At 47.4% G+C, this 22773-nt stretch overlaps 1 protein-coding gene across 2 annotated transcripts in view; it reads right to left on the reverse strand.

The window, feature by feature from the left end:
• The window catches only part of LOC146201614 (uncharacterized), a 59238-nt gene extending 39705 nt beyond the window's left edge, over positions 1-19533 (reverse strand). The window contains exons 1-3 of one of the 2 annotated variants that reach the window (XM_084587716.1): positions 19392-19528; positions 19201-19316; positions 5156-5425 (exon numbers count right to left, since the gene is read on the reverse strand). In XM_084587716.1, the coding sequence (XP_084443842.1) occupies positions 5156-5356 (201 nt within the window). In that variant the 5' untranslated portion in view covers positions 5357-5425; positions 19201-19316; positions 19392-19528. Of the gene's footprint in view, positions 1-5155; positions 5426-19200; positions 19317-19391 lie in introns of both variants that reach the window. The other variant, XM_084587715.1, reaches the window with a different exon arrangement.
• Positions 19534-22773: the final 3240 nt, after the last annotated feature.

The raw sequence follows: 22773 nt of genomic DNA on the forward strand, positions 1-22773 counted from the left end.
GTGCTTTTTATGTTTTGTGTTGTTACTTGCTCTGCTGCCTTCTTCCAAGAGCAATGCAACCAGTATAACTTGAGTTGCCAAACTTCAGTGTTTCTCTGGCTCAGTAGAGGCTGCGAAGTGGCAGCCTCTAGAATTGATCTGTGAAGCTTACATTATTACAAGGGCACTTCAAAACATACCTCCACAGTTGAAATCGTCAATAGTTCAGCACGAAAACCTAGCCCTACTTTGGCATTGTGAAGTGGCATCCATGTGGGAAAGAGTGCTCTTTAAAAAATAGGCTGTGTGACATGTTGCAATAGAAACAGTATGAAGGAAATGACTACACCTTTAGATTTTTACCCCGTTGGGGTGGTGAAGTGGTTAGGGCACTCGACTACTGTGCCCAAGGATGCGGGATCACATCCCGGCCTAGGCGACCGCTTTTCAATCGAGGCGAAAAGCTAGGCGCCCGAGTGCTGTGCAATGTCAGTGAACCTTGAAGAACCCCACGCGGTCACAATTTGCAAAGTCCTCCACTACAGCGTTTCTCATAGCCTGAGCTGCTTTGGGACGTTACACCAAGATGGTCCTCTGCTTTATCATCTCCCTATAGATGTTCATAGTATGTTAGTTCCATCACGAAGACAAACTTTTACTAATGCCAAAAAAAAAGCTTTTTCACATAGATTCGCTTTGTCGAAGTCACGGACGGGAAAATGGATATAAGAACAATGCGTGTCGTTGCAGATATATCGCTTCGCCATCCGTACGTACAGGCCAACATTTGTGTGTCTGCCTGTGCGTACTGAGTGAAGAACCGAGTGCCTGGAGAATGCTGTGCACACAACAGCCCAGTCTCCCTTAATTAAACGCGGGCCTACAGCGAACACAGGATACGAGATAACTACCGCCCTATCGGCTGCGGCATTGTCCGCGAGCGGCCCTCTGGCGACTCTATGCCGGACCACGTTATATCGGCAGGGTGTCTATCGAATCTGCACCGCTGCGAACTTTCGTTTAGTTTATTTAACGTCCCAAAGCGACTAAGGCTATGAGACATGTCGTAGTGGAGGGCTTCGAAACTTTTGACCCCCAGCAGTAAGTCATAATCGGGGATTCTCAAGAACCTACATCTGACTTTGGCTGCGGCCATAAAATGTTGATCGATAGGAGCATGAAATCGCTGCTGTGATAGTGCCGCCAAAAATAGACATTCATTTGCAAACAACTCAGCACATTATAAAGCTTGACTTATCTGGGTTCTTACTTTTTGCAGTGCGTCGTTCAGTGCGGCGAATACTTTTATTTAATCCACGCTGGGGGTCAAGACGAGCATGGAGGTTAGTATGTGCGCTGCGTACGCTGGCCGCATATTCTGCAATACTGGAGGCACTCAAAGCTAATCCCCAAAGTGGAATTGATGTGGTCATTCGAATCAGGAGAGCTGTTAAATTGCAAACTAAATACTTTTTCAACTAGCCGTCGATATGAAAAGTACAGGGCGCAACTGTACAGCGTCAAATATGAAGAAACGTTCGCGCTTATAGTTGCCATTTCGAGAACTATATGACTGGGTTGGACTTCTGTTATTTTTTTCACAATTAAAAATGCAACTTCCGGTATTTTTTTTTTCGAAGAGTATTGGTTGCCTCGTAAGATAAGCTGTTTATTGCCGCAGTCATGTGTGACCAAAATCATTCGGAGCTCATTATTCGGAGCAGGTTAATTAATAATAGACACTGTTAGTGCTAAGAAGTATGTACGCAGAATGAATTGCGGTCGAGATTAAAAAAATATCGCAAGTGGGCGGATGTCTGATGACAGTCTCCGCTAGCCACTGCCAGATGCGGTCTTTACCTTCGGGCAACCAAGTGCTGGCCGCGACCTTAGCGGTGCCAGGGGAAGGCGCTAGAGAATATTAAAATAAACACAAATACATAATTGAAACTCATTGTCAGATGTTCTTGGAGTTAAAAAAAATATCACGACTCGCAGGAAGGCTTTCGTGACGGGAAACAGCATCCATCGTGAACATCGTCTCGCTCGTCGTTTCCGGAACATCGTCTCACTCGTCGAATCTCTACTTTGCCTCCTCTTTCGAAGACGGTTCCCGCTCTTGTTCACTGCACGATGCCGAGGGCTCCTTCTCCGTGTTGCCCAGGCATGCTGTTTCGTCCAGCCTAAAAACCCAGCGCAGTCCTTGGCGTTGAGCGCCGAACCCCGCGGCTTGGTTTGCGCTGTTTTTTCTTGTAGGAGTTCCGCTGACAACGGATAACCGGCTCGGCTGGGATGACGAATGTGTAGCGTACCCGGATGTTTTTTTTTGTTTTTTATTTCAATATATTTATGCACCATTATCATTATCATTATTTAATAACTAATCATCTTTAATCATTATTTCGCATTAGGCTTTTGTGTTAATTTCAGAAATCCGTAAAGTCAGCCTGAGTCGGTGACTGGCGCCTACACTGGTGACTGGCGCCTACACCGGTGACTGGCGCCTACACCGGTAACGGGTAGAGTAGGCCGCCTTCGCCCGGCTGTTGTTTTCGGGAGCCCAGATTGGTCCCTCTGTCGGCGTTGGGGTGGTGAAAAGTCGCCTCCGCACGCAGGCCTCATCCTTCCAGACATCGTAGAGGCTCTCCTCGGCAGAAAAGTGGGCCCCATCCTGGAAATAGCCGATGAACACAAACGCAAGCGAAAGTTTACTTTTAAGAACTAGGTTGCCATCTTATCTTTGGGTTGTCGAGTCAGGTCGAGGGAGATAAGCGAGGTACCGCGTTATCTGCGTGTTGATGGCAGTAATGGAACTCGGTCGTCGCAGTAGCCAGATGATGAGACCTTTCCGTGGCGCCCAGTGTCATTGTCCTAAACAAAGTCCATACACCGGGCGTAACCGAATAACCATTCAAAGCACGCAATGATAATGAGCTTGTAAGGTACCAAAGTCACACCTGAAATCACAGTACTGTGCATGCTCAACCACCAGTCACATCGTTTCGCACCGCTATTGCTATCCTAGCTAAGTTTATTTTCACTTTTGGTCGGGAGTAAATCCCTATAGCCACCTAACGCATAGCCGTGGTGGTGCACTGAAAAGGGCGCTCGATTATTATGCGCAAGGATGCGGAATCGAATTCCGGCCGCAGCGGCTTCTTTTCGATGGAGGCAAAAAGCAAAGTGCCCGTGTGCTGCGAGACCTCAGGGCACGTTAAGGATCCTCGGGTGGTCGAAATATCTGGAGCCTTCTACTACGGCGTCTCTCATAGCATGAGTTGCTCTGGGACATTAAACCCGAAAAACCAAAACCAAACTAATAGCCACCTAACCATATCTTGCACGTCTGAGAATAATTACCCTTTCCAGTTGAAACGGAATGTCGCAAACTAAACTCGCAGTTCTATTATCACTTCTGTTTCGATTTAAACCAAAATATCCAATTTCTATTTATGCCAGAAAACGAAGAACAATTGCAAAGTCCATGCCTTATATATCCCTAGTTTCAATCGCTATTAGTGACAGACAACGAAGATTTTATTATGCACATGCTTTAATTGTCGATCGACCTCCGATGTTACAAGTGGCCTGAGAGATACTGCCGCCTTCTTATTTGGTATAAATATATCCCTGTTTCTCATCCTCTATATGATGAACTCTCCGTTTATTGCTCTCGCACCTTATCAGTTATTTTACTCTTGGGATTAAACCCTCAGTACAGTAGTTGTGTTTTATTATTATTACTGGTGAGCCATGACCTTGACCTTTGACCTACTTGCCACTGCCATCTCAGGATGATCACATGGGCGACCACTAATTACCCGATGGGTTGTTAGATGTGATGATACCATATCCTGTCACAAATTTGGGAAGATCTGCTGACTCGGGCTGCTCCTCTGAAATGGCAGGGTTGACAGAAATCATTATTTCGCGGCCCTTGTATGACGAGTGAGTTACGTTGTTCCTAGGCCATGTCGTCGCGTTCCTACGACCTGGTTAAAGAGGGCACGATCGCCTATGACTAGTAGCTTACGACTGAATGCTAATGTAACAAGATCGTGTGATCACTGTCTATAAAGAGGCTGTTGAGCATCTCTGCCCAAGTTGCAAATCAGTAGCCCCTCACGCCTTATAATTAATCTCGCAATGCTGCTTGACGACACCAGCTTTTGTAGGATACTTGAACAGTACCACTAATTTATTACACGTATCTTCCCAACTTACAGCACTGCAATTCACCCCTGTCACGAAACACAGTCAACAGTGCGCTGACTCAGACGCTGCGTGGGGCCACCTCCCGTCCGTGGCTCCCCATGTGAATCTTGGTGTGCATGAACTCTGCAAATAACTTAATCACTGATCTTTGAATTGTGACGCTGTTGTGTAATGCATAATCCTTATCGTACCGCTGTAAGCAACCATAATATGTGAAAGACCACCGGACATAGATATAAAGCCCTGCTCAATGATACCGCACTAAAGTGTCTGCATGACAAAGGGAAGCATATGTCTGACTCGGAATGCAAAATTCCCGAGTGTTTGATCCCACTTACTCACCCAACTCACATGAGAAGCCTTAGTTGGCTGCCTGTGCCAAATTGGCTGTGTCCCGTGGTTGCGTGACGTTGCCCAACCCTGCAACCAATCAGTGCCTTGCGCTCTCTACTGCTAGGTACCAGTACCATGGGTTTGATTTCTCACTCACAACGCTCACGCAGAAATTTCGAGAGCACGGCAACTGTAATGCTATCGCGTTAAATCTACACCGAATATCATGCACGATGTCTTTTGTCGACAGCGGTACAGCTCCTCGTTCAAAAATAATTATTAGAACGTATGCTAATTAGATACAGTCTTTGCGAAAAATGACAAGGCTGCAGGGCTTCTCAGATATTGACTCCGTAACATACCCCAAGAAAACGAGAGGACCCTTAACAGCGAAAACCAAGGGGCCACCTTCTCACACAAGGTGCTTATAAATTAAGGGAAGGTATAAACGCTCCAATACAGCGTATGAAACAAAACCGCGCCGCTTGGTTATTAATAGCAACGACGGCACCTGGCATGTCCTGCCTACGTGGCTAGCACATCGACAAGGCACCTATAGGTTTGTTCGATCGAACATTCCCCTTCAATTACATCGACCTAAAACTGTGTAGTCCAAAAGCGTACGCACCGTGATGGCAAACTTGGACTTTGCTTGCTGCCTGATTAGGCGGCTCATGGGGCTAGAACCTTCCGAGAAGAGTCTGCTGGCTTCCAAGTTGCCACCGGTCTCACTGACTTCAGTACGGCCACGAAAGCCAGGGGCTAATATGGCTGACTGGTCACAGCTTGTCTCACTGGCTAGGAAGCGGCCTGGAACACATGGTGCCATGCTCCAGGCTTCAGAAGCGGAGATCAGCTTGAACGCTTTCTCAGGGCCAGCAATGACGACTTCTTTGCACTGCGCAAGGAGAAAAAATAGACCGACCCTACAGTTTTCCCCAACTGCGCCACTTAATGTGCACAAGGAACCCTGACATCCGGATACTCAACCCGCCGCAACAAAGTGAGCTTACAACCAAAAGTTGTTCATCACGCCTCAAAGGACGAAGCTCAAGACCGGCACTGCGGCATGAACTGACGAGGCACTCGGCTGTTGTGCCGGTGGGGTTATCATACAGTATCCCACCGTCAACAGGGTTGTGCCAAGGAGTTGGTTGCGTAGCGCTCATCACCCGTTTCGTGAACGAGTGCTGCCAGCTCCCTAGACGGTAGCGATGGATCCGAGTCGGCACTAGTGAAATGAAGAAAAAGCTTTATACACTATTTACAGGCATTGACACAACGAGATCGGCTCTGCGGCAGAAAGTTGCGACCGTTTTCGCACAGCGACGGCCGGGGAGATTACGCCGCGTCCGCTTTCTGAGGCTCAGAGAGGGCTAACTGCTCCCAATGGATTCTAGTGACGAACTAACTATCGGAGTGTCGAGCACAAGCACTTGAGTCTCCGTAAACCGAGAATCTGTTGACACTGAAATGGTCTAATCCGACGGCAGCACTTTCGCAGGACCAATGGGAGAGCTTGCAGCGCTCTTGCCTCAAATATGCCGCGGAGCGGGAAGGGTTCTACTGCATGGGCCACGGCGCCGAGCTGTCTCGTTCCTCAGTTCATGCTGAAACACGCCGCTTCGCTCTCCTTGGCATGGCTCGCGTCCAGTGCACCAGTGCTTTGCAGGACAGCACCCGCATTTTGTGAAGGAGGTGTTCGCCGGAGGAGTTTGGTGCCCGGCTGAATTTCTGGGCGGCTGTTACCACGCCCAACACGGCAGAAGTTGGCAGCTTTTTAAAAACCCCGATCAATTTCTCGCTGGCATGACACCTCGTAAGTTGAGCGGTTTGCAGCCAAAACGTTTTATTTCGCCTTCGTTTTCAGATCGTTGCAGGCAAGAAAAAATTCTTTAAAGGCACTAAGTACTGCTTATGCACGGAAATGCGTAAACATTCTCTCGCGCTACATCTGGCGTAACTTATGCTTGATGATCTCTCTCCGCACGCTCTATCCTCTCCTCCGCTTGAGCTGCGTGCCAAGAGACAGACACGCGCATGTCTAAAGGCGCCTTTGTTTGCGTCATCTGTTTTTAATTATCACGTTTGTTTTTGCGTCATGCATAGTATGCATGTACCATGCAGCGACACAAGTGTGCTCATAATAAAATGTCTGCGCCTTACAACATGTTGTTTCCGAAAGTGCTGAGTAATAATACGCGTGTTTATGACTTGTAGTCGTGACTATGTGGGGCATATTCTGTTCAGTATTTTTTCCGTTGCACACGCATCAGCGTTCAAAGCGGCAGCCACCATCGCTGCTCTCTCCTGTTCCCTTTCTCTTTTTCACCCGAAGCATGCCTATCAAAGGCGAGCCTACTTCCAAAATAAACCGAGGTTTTGCTTTCTAGCCTACTTCCATAATAAACCGAGGTTTTGCTCGCTTGCTGACCGGCATGGCTTCTGTTCCTTGGCGCACCGCTGTCAGCCATGGCGACGCTACAGTGGCGACGAGGATTCACGACGCACAAGTCGTGAAAGAAGCCCAGCACCGGACTGCATCGTTGGAACGCATGGCGCATCTCAAGCTACCAGACTTTTACGAAAGTACAGATTAGTGGGAACCATACCTTATCAACGTTGAAGCGTACTTTGAAGGAAAAGCCGTTGCAGATTCAGCAAAGAAGAGAGCATTGCTTGTGGCAGCATTAAGCATGAACACTGTCCAGATATTGGCAGGGAAAGTAGCTCCGCGCACGCCAATGCATTGACTTATGAAGAAGCAATTGCAACCTTGAACGAGTTTTACGACCCAAAAAGCCCAGCCGGGATGGCGCAGTGGTTTGGGACGTTAAACGCCAGAAAACCAAAACCAAACCAAACGACTCAAAAAGGAACGAAATCACTGAAAGTTAAATTTTGTAACCATTGCCAGGCCGAAGGGAAACCAATTTAGGCATTTCTGGAGGAAATACGGCGGATTGCGGATAAATGGAACTTTAGAAGCAGTCTGTACCGGAGGCTACAGGATCGTATTGTTTGCGGTTTAAGGTCGAGTGCACTACAGAAACAGCTCTTGTCTAAAAGAGACTTGACGCTACAAGAAGCGGAGGCAATAGTAATTGCAGCAGAGGCTGCAGAAACCGATGTAAAAACGATGAACGCCGAGGAGACGCCACTACTCAAAGTAGAGGCATGCGGAAAGACGCTGGATCGTGTTGAACAGAAGCGTTACAACACCGAATCTTGCAATAAATGCGGCAGTGAGAAACACAAAGAAAACGCCTCTTCGGGGCCAAGTCTTGGTGTTACCGGTGCGGGCGCAAGGTCATCTTGCGCGGAAGTGCCGATGTCGTGTGTCACATCCAGACAAGACGTGGGCGGCGAGAGAACTAACACTTTGGCTGTCGCAGAAGGCTCGTCGAACGATGAAACAGAGATGTCGCACAATTGGACACCAGCATCTGAAAGGAATTATTTTCAGGAGCCACCTATTCGCAGAGGTTTCTCGTGGGGGTGCATGGAATTGAGAATGGAGGTAGATAACGGGTCGTCAATTTGCGTCATCCCTCGCGAACTCAAAGAGAAGTATCGCAAGCAGTGGCCAAGCCTGAAAACATCAAACGAAGTTTTCCTGCTACGTAGGCCGCCTCCCTGTCCTAGCAGAACTTCAGTTACGCGTCCGCTACCAAGGGGCGTCCTTTGTGTGCCCTTTAACTGTGTTAGATTGTGCGGGACCGAGCCTCTATGAACGTGACTTGCTTAGTCTACTCAACAACGCAGGAGCTCCAATCTTGCAGATAGCAGCCCAAGACGTCTCGCTGGAAGACTGCAAAAGCAGCTACCGCATCTCTACAGTAGCCAAAGTAGTCAGGACCGTAATAAGGTTGGCGGTAGGGAAAACCAGTCAGACGAAGCACCAGTGACGAATCACGAGGTGACGAAAGCATTAGAAACTATGAAATGGGGGAAATCAGCTGTTGAGGATCAGATAACTACAGATTTGTTGTCACCCTGTATACGCAGTGGCTGGTGTCATCGACGGTACCGGAGCCAAGGAAGAATGCAAACATTTTCCTCATTCATAAGAAATGGGACTGACTCTAAGGACGTTAAAAATTACAGACCAATCAGCTTACTGTCTGTTACATATAAGATATTTACTAAGGTAATCGCTAATACAATCAGGACAACCTGAGTGCAATCAAGCAAAGGATCAAGCAGGTTTTCGGAAACGTCACTCCACTATCGATCATATCCATACCATCAATCAGGTGATAGAAAAGTGTTCGTAATATAATCAGCCCTTATACATAGCATTCATTGATTACGGAAAAGCATTTGACTCGGTTGAAACATTGGCGGTGATGCAGGCATTGCGAAATCAGGGCGTAGACGAACCCTACGTGAAAGTGCAGAAAGATATATATAGTGGCTGCACAGCAACCATAGTTCTGCATAAAGTAACAAAATTCCCATAAACAAAGGTGTTGGGCAAGGAGACACGATCTCCTCAGTACTATTCAAACCCGTTTTAGAGGAAGTATTCCGAGACTTGGAATGGGAGCAGTTAGCGATAAGGGTAGATGGAGAATACCTCAGTAATCTGCGATTTGCTGATGACATTGCCTTCGGGGGATGAACTACAACTAATGATTGATGACCTAAACAGGAAAAGTAGAATGGTAGGCTTGAAAATCAATATGCAGAAGACGAAGGTAATGTTCAACAGCATCGGGAAGAAACAGCAGTTTAAGTTAGGTAGCGAAGCACGGAAACTAGTAGGTTAATATGTCTGCTTAGGACAGGTAGTGACCACCGATCCGGTAGCGAAGCACGGAAACTAGTAGGTTAATATGTCTACTTGGGACAGGTAGTGACCACCGATCCGGATCATGAAAAGGAAATGAGAAGAAGATTGTGATGGAGCGCATTTGGCAAGCACTCGCAGATTATGACTAGCAGCTTACCGGTATCACTCAAGAGGAAAGTATACAACAGTTGCATCTTACCTCTACTCACCTATGGGGCTGAAATGTGGAGGCTAACCAAAAGGGTTCTACTTGAGTTGAGGACAACTCAGAGGGCTATGGAACGAAAAATGGTAGGGGTAACATTAGGAGATAGGAAGCGTGCAGAGTGGGTAAGAGAAATAACTCGAGTTAACATTCTAGTGGAAATTAAGAATAAATGGGCATGGGCAGGACATGTAGTGCGAAGAGAGGATAACCGATGGACGCTTAGGGTAACAAACTGGATTCCAAGGGAAGGAAAGCGTAGCAGGGGGCGGCAGAAAGTTAGGTGGGCGGATGAGGTTAAGAAGTTCGCAAGGGTCAAGTTAGCACAGAACCGGGTTATTTGGAGAAATATGAGAGAGGCCTTCATCCTGCAGTGGGTATAGTCAGGCTGATGATGATGATGACCAGGACATCTTTTCTACCGTTCTAGGCCTCATCAATGGGACCCCCGCTAGTCTTCACCTTAAAGAGGGATTCATTCCCAGATTTAGTAAGGCTATAGCCCCATTCCCAAGGCTTTGCGCGATAAAGTGACACAGGAGTTGGACAGCTAGTTTCTATAGGCGTGCTGTCGCCACTGAAGCATTCCGAATGGGCAACACCAATTGTAGATGTGCTATAAGAATGGCACGGTCCGAATCTGCGGCGATTTTAAATCCACTTTGAACCCAGCTTGTGCCACCGAGCAACATCCATTGCCCGTTATTGATGACATGTTTGCCCATTTGAGCGATGGTGACTGTTCTGGCACGCTGAACCTGCAAGATGCATAAAACCAAATACCACTTGACGAAGCGGCAAAAAAAGTCTGCATCATTAACACGCACAAAGGGCTTTTCTAATTTAATAGGCTACCGTTCGGAATAGCATCGGCATCGGCAATTTTCCAGAGAAAGATGGATGAGGTGCTGGGAAGCTATCCGGCCGTACAAGCTTTTTAGACGACGTGCTTGTCTCATAAAGAAAAAACGATAACGTTAAGCGATTAAGAAGCGTCCTACAACGCTTCCGAGAACGCAGACTGAAACTTAGATACGATAAGTGCGAACTGCGCTGACCGGCTGTGTCTTATCTGGGGCCCCGAGTTCACCGAGACGGTCTTCACCCGATAGAAAAGAATGTTGAGGCAATTGTAGACGCACCAAGCCCGCGTAATGTTGTGGAACTGCGTGCATTTCTCGGAATGCCGACGTTTCACGCCAAGTTCCTGCCTACCATGTCGACTACTCCTTTCCCGTTATATCAGAGATTGGAAAAGAATGCACGCTAGCGCTGGAAAGAGAAACAGGAATCCGCATTTAATGTGGCTAAACAAAGCCTTACGGCTGCCCAGGTTCTGTTGCCTTTCGATAAGAAAAAGGAATTGAAATTGGAATGTGACGCATCCCCGATGGGTGTGGGAGCAATCCTGTTCCGCACAGTCGGTAACGTTCATAGGTGAATTGGGTTCCGTTCTAGAACATTAACACGAGCTGAACGGAACTATTCCCAACTAGAACGAGAGGCACTAACACACAATTTTGGTGTAACAAAATTTTGTGACTACCTTCTAGGGCGAGAATTCACACTGGTAACTGACCACCAGCTGCTTCTGGGCCTGCTGAGACCGGATCGTCAGATACCAGCAATGGCCGCCGCACGCATCCAGCGCTAGGCACTCTGTCTCGGGGCCTACGACTACAAGTTACAGTACACTACGGGCAAGCAGATACTCAACTCCGACGCCCTGAGCCGCCTACAACAACGAGCTCCGGAACCGGTCGGGGATGGTGAACCTCCATAATACGTCTTATAACTAGAAAGACAGGACGAAGGTTCCGTGACAACACGTGAGCTCATTGCCTGGACAGCCGCAGACGCAGTTTTGACGGAGGTTAATTGTTACGTTATGAACGGGTGGTCCAGAACCACAAACTCATTACCCCATTTCATACTGCCATTCTTTGACCGGAAGCTGGAATTGTCAGTCGCGCATGAACTAGTGTACTGGGGACATCGTGTGGTAATACCGAAAGAAGCTCGTACAAGGGTGTTGCGTCTTCTGCATGAGACTAATGAGGGATCGTCGGCTATGAAAGCAGCTGCACGTTCTCTGTTTTGGTGGCCAGGATTAGATAAGGACATTGAGGAAATATCAGCTACTTCTCTGAACTGCATCCAGAACCTGCTGATTCGAACGGCCGCTCCGCTAGTTAACTGGCCATCCACCTATGAAAAGTGGTCGCGTATTAACGTGGATTTTGCAGGTCCAATCGCAGGAAAAATTATCCTTGTAGTGGTCGACTCGCATACTATAGGGAAGGAAGCCATACCACATGTGCATGCCAACACTGAAACTGCTGTTAGCTGCCTGCTTTCCATTTTTAGTCGATTCGGATTCCCACGAACATTAGTCTCTGACAACGGTACGCAATTTACCAGCCAGGAATTTGCTACATTTGCAAAAAAAAAATAATACGGTGCGCCCCCTGTCACCGTAAGTCGAATGGAGCTGCAGAAAGAGCTTTGAGAACTGTTGTTCAACTACCGCAGAACTCCGCTGAAAAGTGGAAAATCCCCTGCGGAGATGCTTTTGGGTTACCAACTACGATCCCGGCTGGACTCGTGCTTTCCGTCTACGCTTGCAGAGCCACCGCAGGGTCAAGATGCCTGGACCCTACTACCGGAGTCAAATGTTTTCCTGCGGAACTGCGGAAGGGGGACAAGTGGATATCGGGACGGCTACGACAGCATCCGGTTCCAGGATGGCCACGGTGTCAACCCCGATGAGCCTGGCCCGGCGAGATGCAGATCAAGTTCATTTGCAATGCGACTGTACATCGGATGATCACCACCTCAAAAGTCATGTGAGCGAGCAAAACCCCCTAGTTAGCTCGCCAACGACTGCAGATCATACTACTCCTAGGACCTGCATTCCCAGCGGCTCAAACTCTCCGAACCAGTTCCCCGGCGTAGCTTCTCCAGGTCAGCCTACGACCGAACCAGCACAGAGAGAGGAAGCCGCAAGCCCCGAACAAGCCCTTAGGCGTTCTACGAGGCAACGCAGACCAGTGCAGCGTTTCCTATTTTACGGAGAAAGTGTGGCATATTCTGGTTCAGCATTTTTTCCGTTGCGCACGCGTCAGCGCTCGGAGCGGAAGCCACTATAGCCGCTCTATCTTCTTCCCTTTCCCTTTCAAACGTGACGCATGCCTATAAAGGGCTAGCCTACTTCGAAAATAAACCGAGGTTTTGCTATCTCGCTGACCGGCGTGGCATCTGTTCCTTGGCGCGCCGCTGGCGGCCATGGCGATACTGCGCTATCAAATTGAGGCATGAATATGAGTAATGTTTGAGCAGACACCGCACCTTACAGTACGTTAGCAAGGAAAGTGCTGAGTGATGCTGCTCTTTTCCTGGCTTGAAGTGGTGTCTTGATTATGAACATGATGTTTTTCTTTCTGGTCGTAGGACGTCATTTCGTCAATCATGACTATGCGTATACTCTAACATGTGCTTTGACATCTTACGGCGGCGTGGTGACGTTATCCGAATTGCGTTGCATGGACGGTCACTCACGTGGACGCCAGCTAATATTGCTCATGGGAGATACTTGTTTTACCCTTAAACAACTCAACGTAAAAAACATGCGACGCGAAATCATCATTTCACCACAAACTACAAACACAGGTACCAGCCTGAGCGGCAGAAAATGACTTCGCATGGCAAACAAACACTTTCTGCTAAAGCAACACAAAAAGCCACAGCAAGTTTGAGTAGCTACCAATAGAAAATAATGCATCTTCTTCCTTAAACAGGAGGAAGTACCAAAACCTTCAGCCTTTCTCTATCCCTAACACTCGCCCTATGAGTACAGACGCGCTTTTCCATTGAAAAGCTAGTGAAGGCTAATATTAATATTAATGTAAATTGTCCTCTAATTTAAAATCTCCCTACAGATGTTCATTGTATCTTAGTTCAATCACGAAGACAAACTTTTACTACATGGCATTCAAAAACGTGTTTTTTCACATGAATTCGCTTTGTCGAAGTCACGAACGGGAGAATAAATACACGAACCATCCGTGCTGGTGCAAATATATCGCTTCGCCATCAGCACGTACAGACAAACACTTGTGCGGCGACAAAGAACTGAGTGCCTGGAGAATACTGTACACCACTACACCCCGGTCTCCCTTAATTAAACGCGGGACTATAGCAAACAAAGGGCACGAGAAAATTTCCGAGCTACAGGCTGCAATCGGCTGTGACGTGGTCCACGGGCGGCCCTCTGGCGGCTCTATGCCGGGCCAAGTTATATCAGCAGGGCATCTATAGAATCTGAACTGCTGCGAATTTTCGTTTAGTTTATAGCGTTTAACGTACCGAAGCGACTAATGGCTATGAGACATGTCGGAGGCCATGGGTTCCTGTCCCATGAGCGTAGTGTTGGTTTTGTTCCGCTTTCTATCTGCTTCATTACATTTAATCTAGAATACGATTACAGTATCAATTCAGGTCAACGGCACAAGTTAAAAAAACTAACTCCTATGGTTTGCGTGGCTTCGCTGACTGCTAATTTATATGCCTCCTGATAGTACCTACCTGTACCAGCACTTACTGTGGTCAAGTGGCTCAGGCCACATAATTTACAGGGTACGCATAGTGCACAAGCCGAGAGATTTGTTGTGGCCAATCCTGGATTTCTTGAAGTCTAAGGTCTACAACCTTTGAAGTGCAGAGTCGATTAAGACATTTCGCTTGAAAAACGGCCACACACGCGGCCAATTCTTGCGACGTTGTTGAAAACGTAGCAGATGACTAGAGGTAGCAGAGCGAAAACACGACGATGAACACAAAAGTTACCAGGACAGCTTCGCCCTCTTCATAACGCGCAGCATCATCTGCCCATGCAATCATACCAACAAGCTAAAGCACAACTCAAGTGAAAAAATACACAGTGAAAAAATACGCACCCGTGAAACTAGTCGTCTCTGTGCGCAAAAAGAGCATTCAAAGTGGCACCGCTCTCACCAACCACACGGCCTTTCCCGTCCTCAACTTTTGCAGTTTACCCCGATTCTGTCACAGCAATACAAATTTTAAGTATCGCTATAAGTTCTACTCTCAGATACACATGCAGTACTGTCATGGACGCCTCCATTTTTGTAATTACCACAAGTATCATACTGAAAAACTATAAAATAAAATTCAAACCTCTCACCGCCACCAATTGTGTTTTGTTTTGTCTTTACCCGAATAAGTATTCCTTCTACTGAGAGGCGCCTCCCAGCATTTCCATAAACTAAGGGCGGTCGAGCCGATAATACTGGGCACAAAGAGTACGAAGAAAGCCACCGTATCCCTTTGCTGATTTTCCCGATAGAACGCGCACGTAAGGGCGGTGGACGACAAACTCAATGAAAGCACTTGTACGGTAAATCGAATCGGGACGTTGGCATAAAGAAATTGTGTCGTTCTCACGAACGCATGAGACGCTAACCTGCAAAGACGAATTGCAGGCCCATCTAAAACTGGTAAGCCCAGAGCTTTCCCCTATGACTACCTGCGCCAATTCGTGAAACGAACTCAAATAGATCCTGCAGCCGTGGATGGCCAATAGCAAGCATACATGGCAGTATTTGAACTACAGTAATGAAAAAACTAATTTAATTACTTTCACGGTAATTTGTAATGTAATGAATTACTTTTTTGGCTTGGTAGTTTAGTAATGTAATGAATTTCTTTTTGGCAGTGGTTTCGCAGCAAACATAATTCCTTTCGAAATTACTTTCACTTAAATGCACCACTACTCCTTCAATAGACAACAAAGTAGAATGCTGCAAAAGCAGGAACGACATGCGGCAAGCAGAAGCCAGCGTAACAGATCGACAAAAGGAGGCAGCATGGAGCAGAACAGTGTGTCTGAGACCTCCTGTGTGGCAGGTTCACTGTGCGGCTATCTCATGCAACATTTCTCTAAGCAGCGGGAAACAAGGCTTCAAGGGAATGCCGAAACACAAATTGTGCAAGAAGAACGGAGTTGAAAACTAGTTAGAAGCGCGGCGAAGAGGCACTCCCTGTTGCGTCGGCTAAGGCACAGTGGTGCCTGGTTGCACTCGTCACCGCGGGGGGAACGAGGGTTGAGGCGGCGTAGACAGGCAGAAGGGTCCACGGCGTGAGCATTACTGAGCGCGAGGTGCCGAGGACTATACCTGGAACTACGGAAGGAATAAATAACCTAGCTTCTCCTACAAATGGCGGAGACAGCTCCGGGCCAGCTCATTTCGCGACCTTTCGACCATGCTTCTACTTTTTCTTTTTTGCGGTTGTCTTATTTTTGTAATGTCTGGTGCCGTAGGAAAGAGGGAAGGAATAGTTCTCTGGGACGGAATTTGGCGGGAAGACGAAAAAACGTGTGTGCTTCAGCACCCGCCTCGGCCACCAGATGCCCACACAGATGCATGAAGCAAAAGTGCATGACTCAGGGCTGTCAATAAACAGATTTCAATCAATCATGTCTGGAGAATAAGTTTTGTTTTGTTTACTAGCTTTACTTTCGTTTTTGCATGGATAACAATTAGAAAATAATTTGAAAGTAATTGAATAACTCTGTCGAAGTGATTGTAATGTAACTTCATTACTTGTTAGGAGCAGTAATGAGTAATTTAATTACTCTTCTGAGATTTTCAGCAGAGTAATTAGTAATGTAATTTAAATCCTTTTCAGAAGTACTTTTGCCATGTTCGCAAGGTATTAGCCGCAATTCCGTACGCGTAGATATAGAATGGATATAAAAACCTTATCATTGCGATTCCTCAGCTGCAGAATCCCTTAGGCTTTTGTTACACTAAGTGGTGTACAGGTGCACCAAAACCAAAACGGACCACATTCAACCTACCTGAGTATGGCGCCGAGCTAAAAAGCTCGTATGTTAATAGGGTAAATGCTACCCAAATTTGATCACAGTGATCTTCTAGACTCAAAGTGGAGGCATTAGTGCTGCAGCATAAATCACTTGGCATTGGAAAAGCCAAGACGCGCCACCTATGGGTGGCTCAGCTGTGTCGCTGATAAGGATGATAGTGAAAAGGACAAGGAGGATGCTGTCCAGCCAGCTTGTGGGTTTGTCCTCGTCTTATATCACTGCTTCCGCCAGTCCTGTATGCAATATCGACGTCAAATGTCAGTTATATGGGATTTTATGAGGCATAAGCAACTATGGCAATGATACGCCCAACACAAGTTTAGATTATTTGATATATCAAGTACCTAGACCTACATTCATATTTGATTCAAAACAATTGCTTTTTTTTTAAGAAGCACAAAAGCAATAAAAAAATCGACAACTTATTGTTCGCCTAAAAGGAATGCTGGATGAAATGCAATGTGTTCTTTGTAAAATGCAGTAAAATACTTTTTCCTGAGCCCTAAAATGAAATGCGAACAGCGGAGTGCGTGCAACAGTATCCAGCTGAGGCAGTCTGCCTATCATCATCAGAGATTGGCTCGTTCTTCCGATTTGCGACTGCTTTTCTTGCTTGAGAGAGAGAGAGAGACAGAGATGGTGGTTTCGCAACCGGAAGAGGCTGTGACATACGTGAGTGGTGCGAGTGATATTACGGAAGCCAAATCAAAACGCTGTATGCCTTTTGAGCTAAGAGCGCTCACTTAACCCACGCAGGCTATAGCCGCTAGACAGCGAAACCATGTTGTGCAAGCCATCATCTTTGAAGAGACTAAATGTGGCGCTCCAATTGCACAACGAGAAGACTATTGCTAAATAAATAACAGAAGCAAAACAGTCGCAAAACGGAACAAATTTCCCATCTCAAACGATGGCATTGAGACTGCCTCAGCCGACTTTTTTTTTTTCCACGTGGTCCGCTGATCGCATTTCATTTGGTGCCAAAAGTGCTACCTTTTCAGCAAGCACGGAATACCTGACTGCAAGTGTGACAGTCTCTCAATGCAAGATGACATAATACGCTTTCAACGTCGAAGGTTGTCGACTGAATACCTTCTAATATCCACGATTGGCCGCAAAGATTTATAGACGTTAGGTAGCCTACAACTTGCAGGGTCTCAGCCATTCGTGCAGAGTAGGTTATTGTTACACACGTAGGTTGTGTCCGGACTCCGGAGGCACAGACTTTAATACATATAAAAGAAGTTATTCAAGCTTCATTTGTAGCCCACCTGTCAGGTTGCATGACAAAGTCCCTTCTGCTTGAGTCATCATTCATCTACATGACCCCCGATAGTATGGACCGGAAGAAAATAAAGACGTCCCAAACCCACATGCAATCATTATGTCATAAGCTGCGTGTTTAAAATTGGTCGGCTCGCCCCGCCGTTACCCTCACCGCAAACAACCAAACCATAAGCGCCGGAAACATCATTTGTAAACATTGACGTGGTCAAAGATTGTTTGCACCATAAACTAAAGCTTGACCAGGCACGCCTTCGTGGAACCCACTGACCTGGGAGCCTTCGTGGAAGGTACAAGAGTACCAACGCGACAGTGTTAACGATTTCCATCCGTGGATGCCGTGCGGATCTTGGTGTGTATGCACTCTGAAAAACACCTATCACTAATCCTGTAATTGTGCCCCTATTATCTCACGCATACTCCCTATCGTGCCGCTGTAAGCAACAATGTTATGTGAAAGATAATCGGACATAGATATAAAGCCCTTCTCAAGAGCCTGCATCGCAAAGGGTATATATAGCATGTGTCTGAATCGGTGTGCAAGAACCCCTGAGAGTTCTATATCCCCTCGCTGCTTCTGCCAAATGGGCCGTGTCACACTGCCGCGTGACGTCACACAACCCTACGCCCCAATCAGGGCTTAGGCCCTTTCAGGTGCCACCTACCATCGCCATGCTTATGATTTATCGCTCACAACGCTGACCCAGCCCTTAACCGAATCCTCATGCGCCCCACAAACAACTATATCCCTAAAAGCTGGATACACCGGGTCGCCTAGGAATAAGTGATTTATAATTTGTGATGCGCCATCAGCACACCCAGAGCTTAGAAAGATAACCGTGGAGCCTGGTCATTTCTGGAAGAAAAAAAAAAAGCTCTGTCGTGATCGCAATAATGCAGAATGTGAGAGCACGTGGACAAACTTCGTTCCGCACGATCTAACAAAATCCACCCGTTCTCTCTTCTCTCACAATCATTATCACTCTTATCGTACGCGCGCCATCGGTATCGTACGGTGCCGCTTAGATGGCTCCCCCAGGGAGGCTCTCTAAGCAAAGCATCTGCACCGGTTGTCAAGACGTTCCGTTCACTTGTACAATAATTCGCTCGATCCCCTCGTTTCCTTGTTTGTCTTGCCGTTCGAGCCACCTTTGTGATCAGAGTAGTAGAGCATATTGGCATTTAGTGTTGCGACCAGTTAGCCTATCTAAAGTGACAATTGACAGCCACGCCTGTGAAGCGCGCCAGAGGAAGCATGGAGGACGAAATGCATGAGTAACACGCCCTTTACCTTATTCCTAAAATCGCCGCCATATGAGCAGCAGTCTTGTGCAGCAATAATCTTTGGCGCCCACGCTCAACGCACGATATTTCTCTGCAAAAGCTATAAAAGTGGCACCCCGCGCATGTTCCGATATGTTAGCGGGATGGGAAAGATAAAAGTGAGGGTAAATAACTAAATCAAGGAACGAGACTGCCCACCTGTGCCTTTAGATGATGTGGAACGCAGGTCTGCCACGGTCTTCCGCATCCCGCAATACTGTGATTGAGACAATACCTCGCAGGTCTTGCATATGCAGCTGATTTATCTACAAGGCCTGTAGTGGTTGGTCTGATCAAACGCAACCCCTTCACTTGCTCGAAAAAATGTATCAATCCAGACGAGTACGCACCTCAATCGCTAGCTTGGGTTTGGCTTCCTCAGCGAACAGGCCGGTCATAGGATTCGCAATGCCCGAGGCGAGGCTCTTGCCTGCTGACTTGAATTAGGCCTCACTGGCTTCAACACCGTCTGGAACACGGCCGGCGTTGCTGCGACCCCATAGAGAAAGAGATTGGTAAAGAGCGGACACTCCCATAGGGCCCAGCGGCCCATTTGACTGTAGTGCGCCAAGCGGCCGGCGGCAACTACTTCCGGTCTTGCTGAAAGGCGCGTGATTTGAATGCTAGCATGCACTGCGCCCTTCCCTGCCCTTTTGGCGCATTATTTTGGTTTTACACTGTCTACTAGTGTTTCTATTTATGTTCAGTATGCATAACAACATGAAAAATAATTCCCAGCTCTCTAAACTGGCCATCAATGCAGCTGCGCCACAGCCTTTGCAAAACAGTATTGCAGAAAAGACGCCAAGTGCTTTGTGAAATGAACATTTATTTTGCTGCATACAAAACACACAAGAGACGCAACAGATGTAGACGGATGCATTGACAAAACTTGGCACACATTAGGCGATGTGCGAAATACAGAAAAATAAAAATACACAAGGCGAGAAACAGTACTTAGGTAGAGACAAAAAATAGCATAACGTTGATTTCCGAATTATTGCAAATGATATGCAACAAAACAGGCATTATACATAAACTACACAATCCAAGTAGCGGCTACCTTAGCAAGGGTAACTTGTCTTGTTCAGGGCAGAGAGCAGTACTGACGCTTGGGGGAAGGCCACACCGTTCACTCGTCGCATCTGCCGTGCTTCGGCTGCAGTCCGTGGGTCCATTCGGTGCTGTTGGAAAAGAAATGAACATGATGCAGAAGGTTGCAATGAAATGTAAGGCCACTGCACCGCGCACACCTCTGTGCATGTGGGTACGTACTGAAGACTTGGTGAGCAGCAGTTATGGTCCAGAACAGAAAAGCTGCGATTCGTAAAATTGATACAAAAGCTACTCTCGCAACGTAGAGGTCAGGAAATGCAGGCTAACCGAACCTATCTGAAAATGCATTTCAACAGTGAGTGAAGTAACAGCCACTAAACTAACAATATTCCTCAAAAGCACTGAACAGCTGAAGCAATGAAGCTTGCTGCATAATAAAACATTTCTCACTTTAACGTTGTCCCGTTAAATGCACCGCGACACCACGCAAAACTAGCCGCTCGCAAAACCGCGGCCGGCGGGCACGCCATGTTGGCTTGCCCTTCATACGCTACTTTGTGAAGCGCAGACCACCGTGCTGAGCTAAACTGCCCGAAATGCCCCGCAGTTTGACAAGAATGAGACATTTCACACCTTGCGGTTGCCCTGTTAAACGCGACAACACGCAAAACTAGCCGTTCGCAAAATCGCCATGTCACGTCACCGCGGCGGTCAGCACGCCTTGTCATGCCTGTTAGCTTGCCCTTCACGCGCGACTTTGTGAAGCGCAGTCGCCGCCGTACTGAGCTAAACTGCCTGAAATACTGCACAGTTTGACAAGAAAGTCAAGAATGAAACGTTTCTCACTTTACCGTTGCTCTGCTAAACGCGACACTTAGCAAAACTAGCCGTTCGGCAAACTGCGTCACCATGGCCGCACCGGCCGGCGAACACGCCATTTTGGCGCAACGGCGTGCCTTGGTGCCTTCACATGCCACTTTGTCAAGCGTGACGGGCTAAACTGTTCGAAATGAAACTGTTTCCCGGGAACACAACATATTACACCTCGCCGTGGTTGGGAAAGGCCAGAGTTACGGCGTAACGAACTGCGCCTGAACAGCCGGCGCGCCTGTTCACGAGCTGCGAAACTCTTGGCAACGGCCGGCATGGTCAGCGTAAACTGCTTGAAATGCAGCGTAGTTAAGCAAAAAACGTTGCTCACCTTGCCGTCGTTCCGCGCAGCAGCCCACGAGGGGTCTGTGCCGCACAAGCGCGGCGAGGCACGAACACACTGCCGCTCCCTTCGACAACTTCTTGTCTGTCGTCTGCTCCGGCGGGCTACCGCTGCAGCGAGTGCCGTCGCGCGCGCGTCCGCGCATGCGCACGTTGGTGCCGCCATCCATCAATCGGCGGCAGCGCAAGAAGTCGCGCGTCATTTCCTGGGGCCAGTTTTCGCCGAGTGACCGCTCTTTACCAATCTCTTTCTCTATGGCGACCCGGTTGCGACATTCCGTTTCCAGCCCAGATGAGAGCAGACGCTGACGTGACCGTCGCCGTCACGCGACGTCAGTTCCTTCGTTTTCGGTTGCCGTAGCAACAGCTACGCGTTCCAAAATGCATATGGCGTCACGCATGTTCGTCGTCTGCCTCGGACTGGAGGAATGGGGTTCATTTGGCGTCGGCGTGCCAGCAACGATGAACGACACGCAAACGACGCAAACAGCGTGCATGCAGCTGTTGATGGGTCTCACAAAGTGAGTATGTTATTTAAGCGTGTGCTTTTCGGCTCGAACCGAGTTTTTGTGTAAGCGAGATTTGAGAAATGCCAGTCTAGCTCTTACGCTGACAACATAAATACATGCGGGAATAACCAACTAGTGTGCGTTAGGACCTTTCTAAATCAATAACTCTGGTGGCAAACATTGTCCCGTTTCTGGGCAAGCCACCGTCAAGGGGTCATCGCTCGATCGAGCGATTCACTAGACAGTCTTAAAGTGTTGTATTATAGTTAAACCGTTTTTCGCGGCGTTGTAATCAAGGCTGCTGGTATATAATGCGGGATGAACATACAATTTCGAGAAATGCACGAAACTTTGAGGCGCAGTTGTTTCAGCCTTTCGTGATGCGACTATGTGTGCAACGGAATACTGCTGCGACACTGGAGCCTCATTTAATTCATATGTGCGATCCAAATTGTGGATCAGCTGCAGTGCATTGTTGCTGAGAGTTCTATGGAGAACGCGGAGCCGTTTACTGCAAGTAATGTCATTTAAAGACAGCGACTGGAAATTACACTGTGCCCTGTATTAATTGTACCGCTGCTTGGTAGTAGCACTGAAGTAACTATGTATAACGCAAAAACATTACTACTATAGCAATTAATTTATTTCACCATATATATGATAGGAACTCCTGAGTAAAAATATTGTATAGAAATCAAAATGGTGCGTTCTAGATAATGACTGCATGTGTTGTGTGCATGTTAATTGGGCTAAATGATCGCTGTTCACTGGGGGACTCATGCTGGTTAGAAGTTTCCGAAACGGTTTCTTGTACGGAAGCCCTCCAATGAATGCATGAATTCATCCTAAATTACAGTGTGCCTTGCTCAGAACAGCTGTTACAGTCCATGGGATGGTAATGGTGTCGGTAACAATTTATCAGCCTGCTCAAGAAAATGGTGTGACACCAATGACA

This window comes from Amblyomma maculatum, chromosome 1 (genome assembly GCF_055883805.1).
Source record: "Amblyomma maculatum isolate TAMU_Amacu chromosome 1, ASM5588380v1, whole genome shotgun sequence".
NCBI lineage: Eukaryota > Metazoa > Arthropoda > Arachnida > Ixodida > Ixodidae > Amblyomma > Amblyomma maculatum.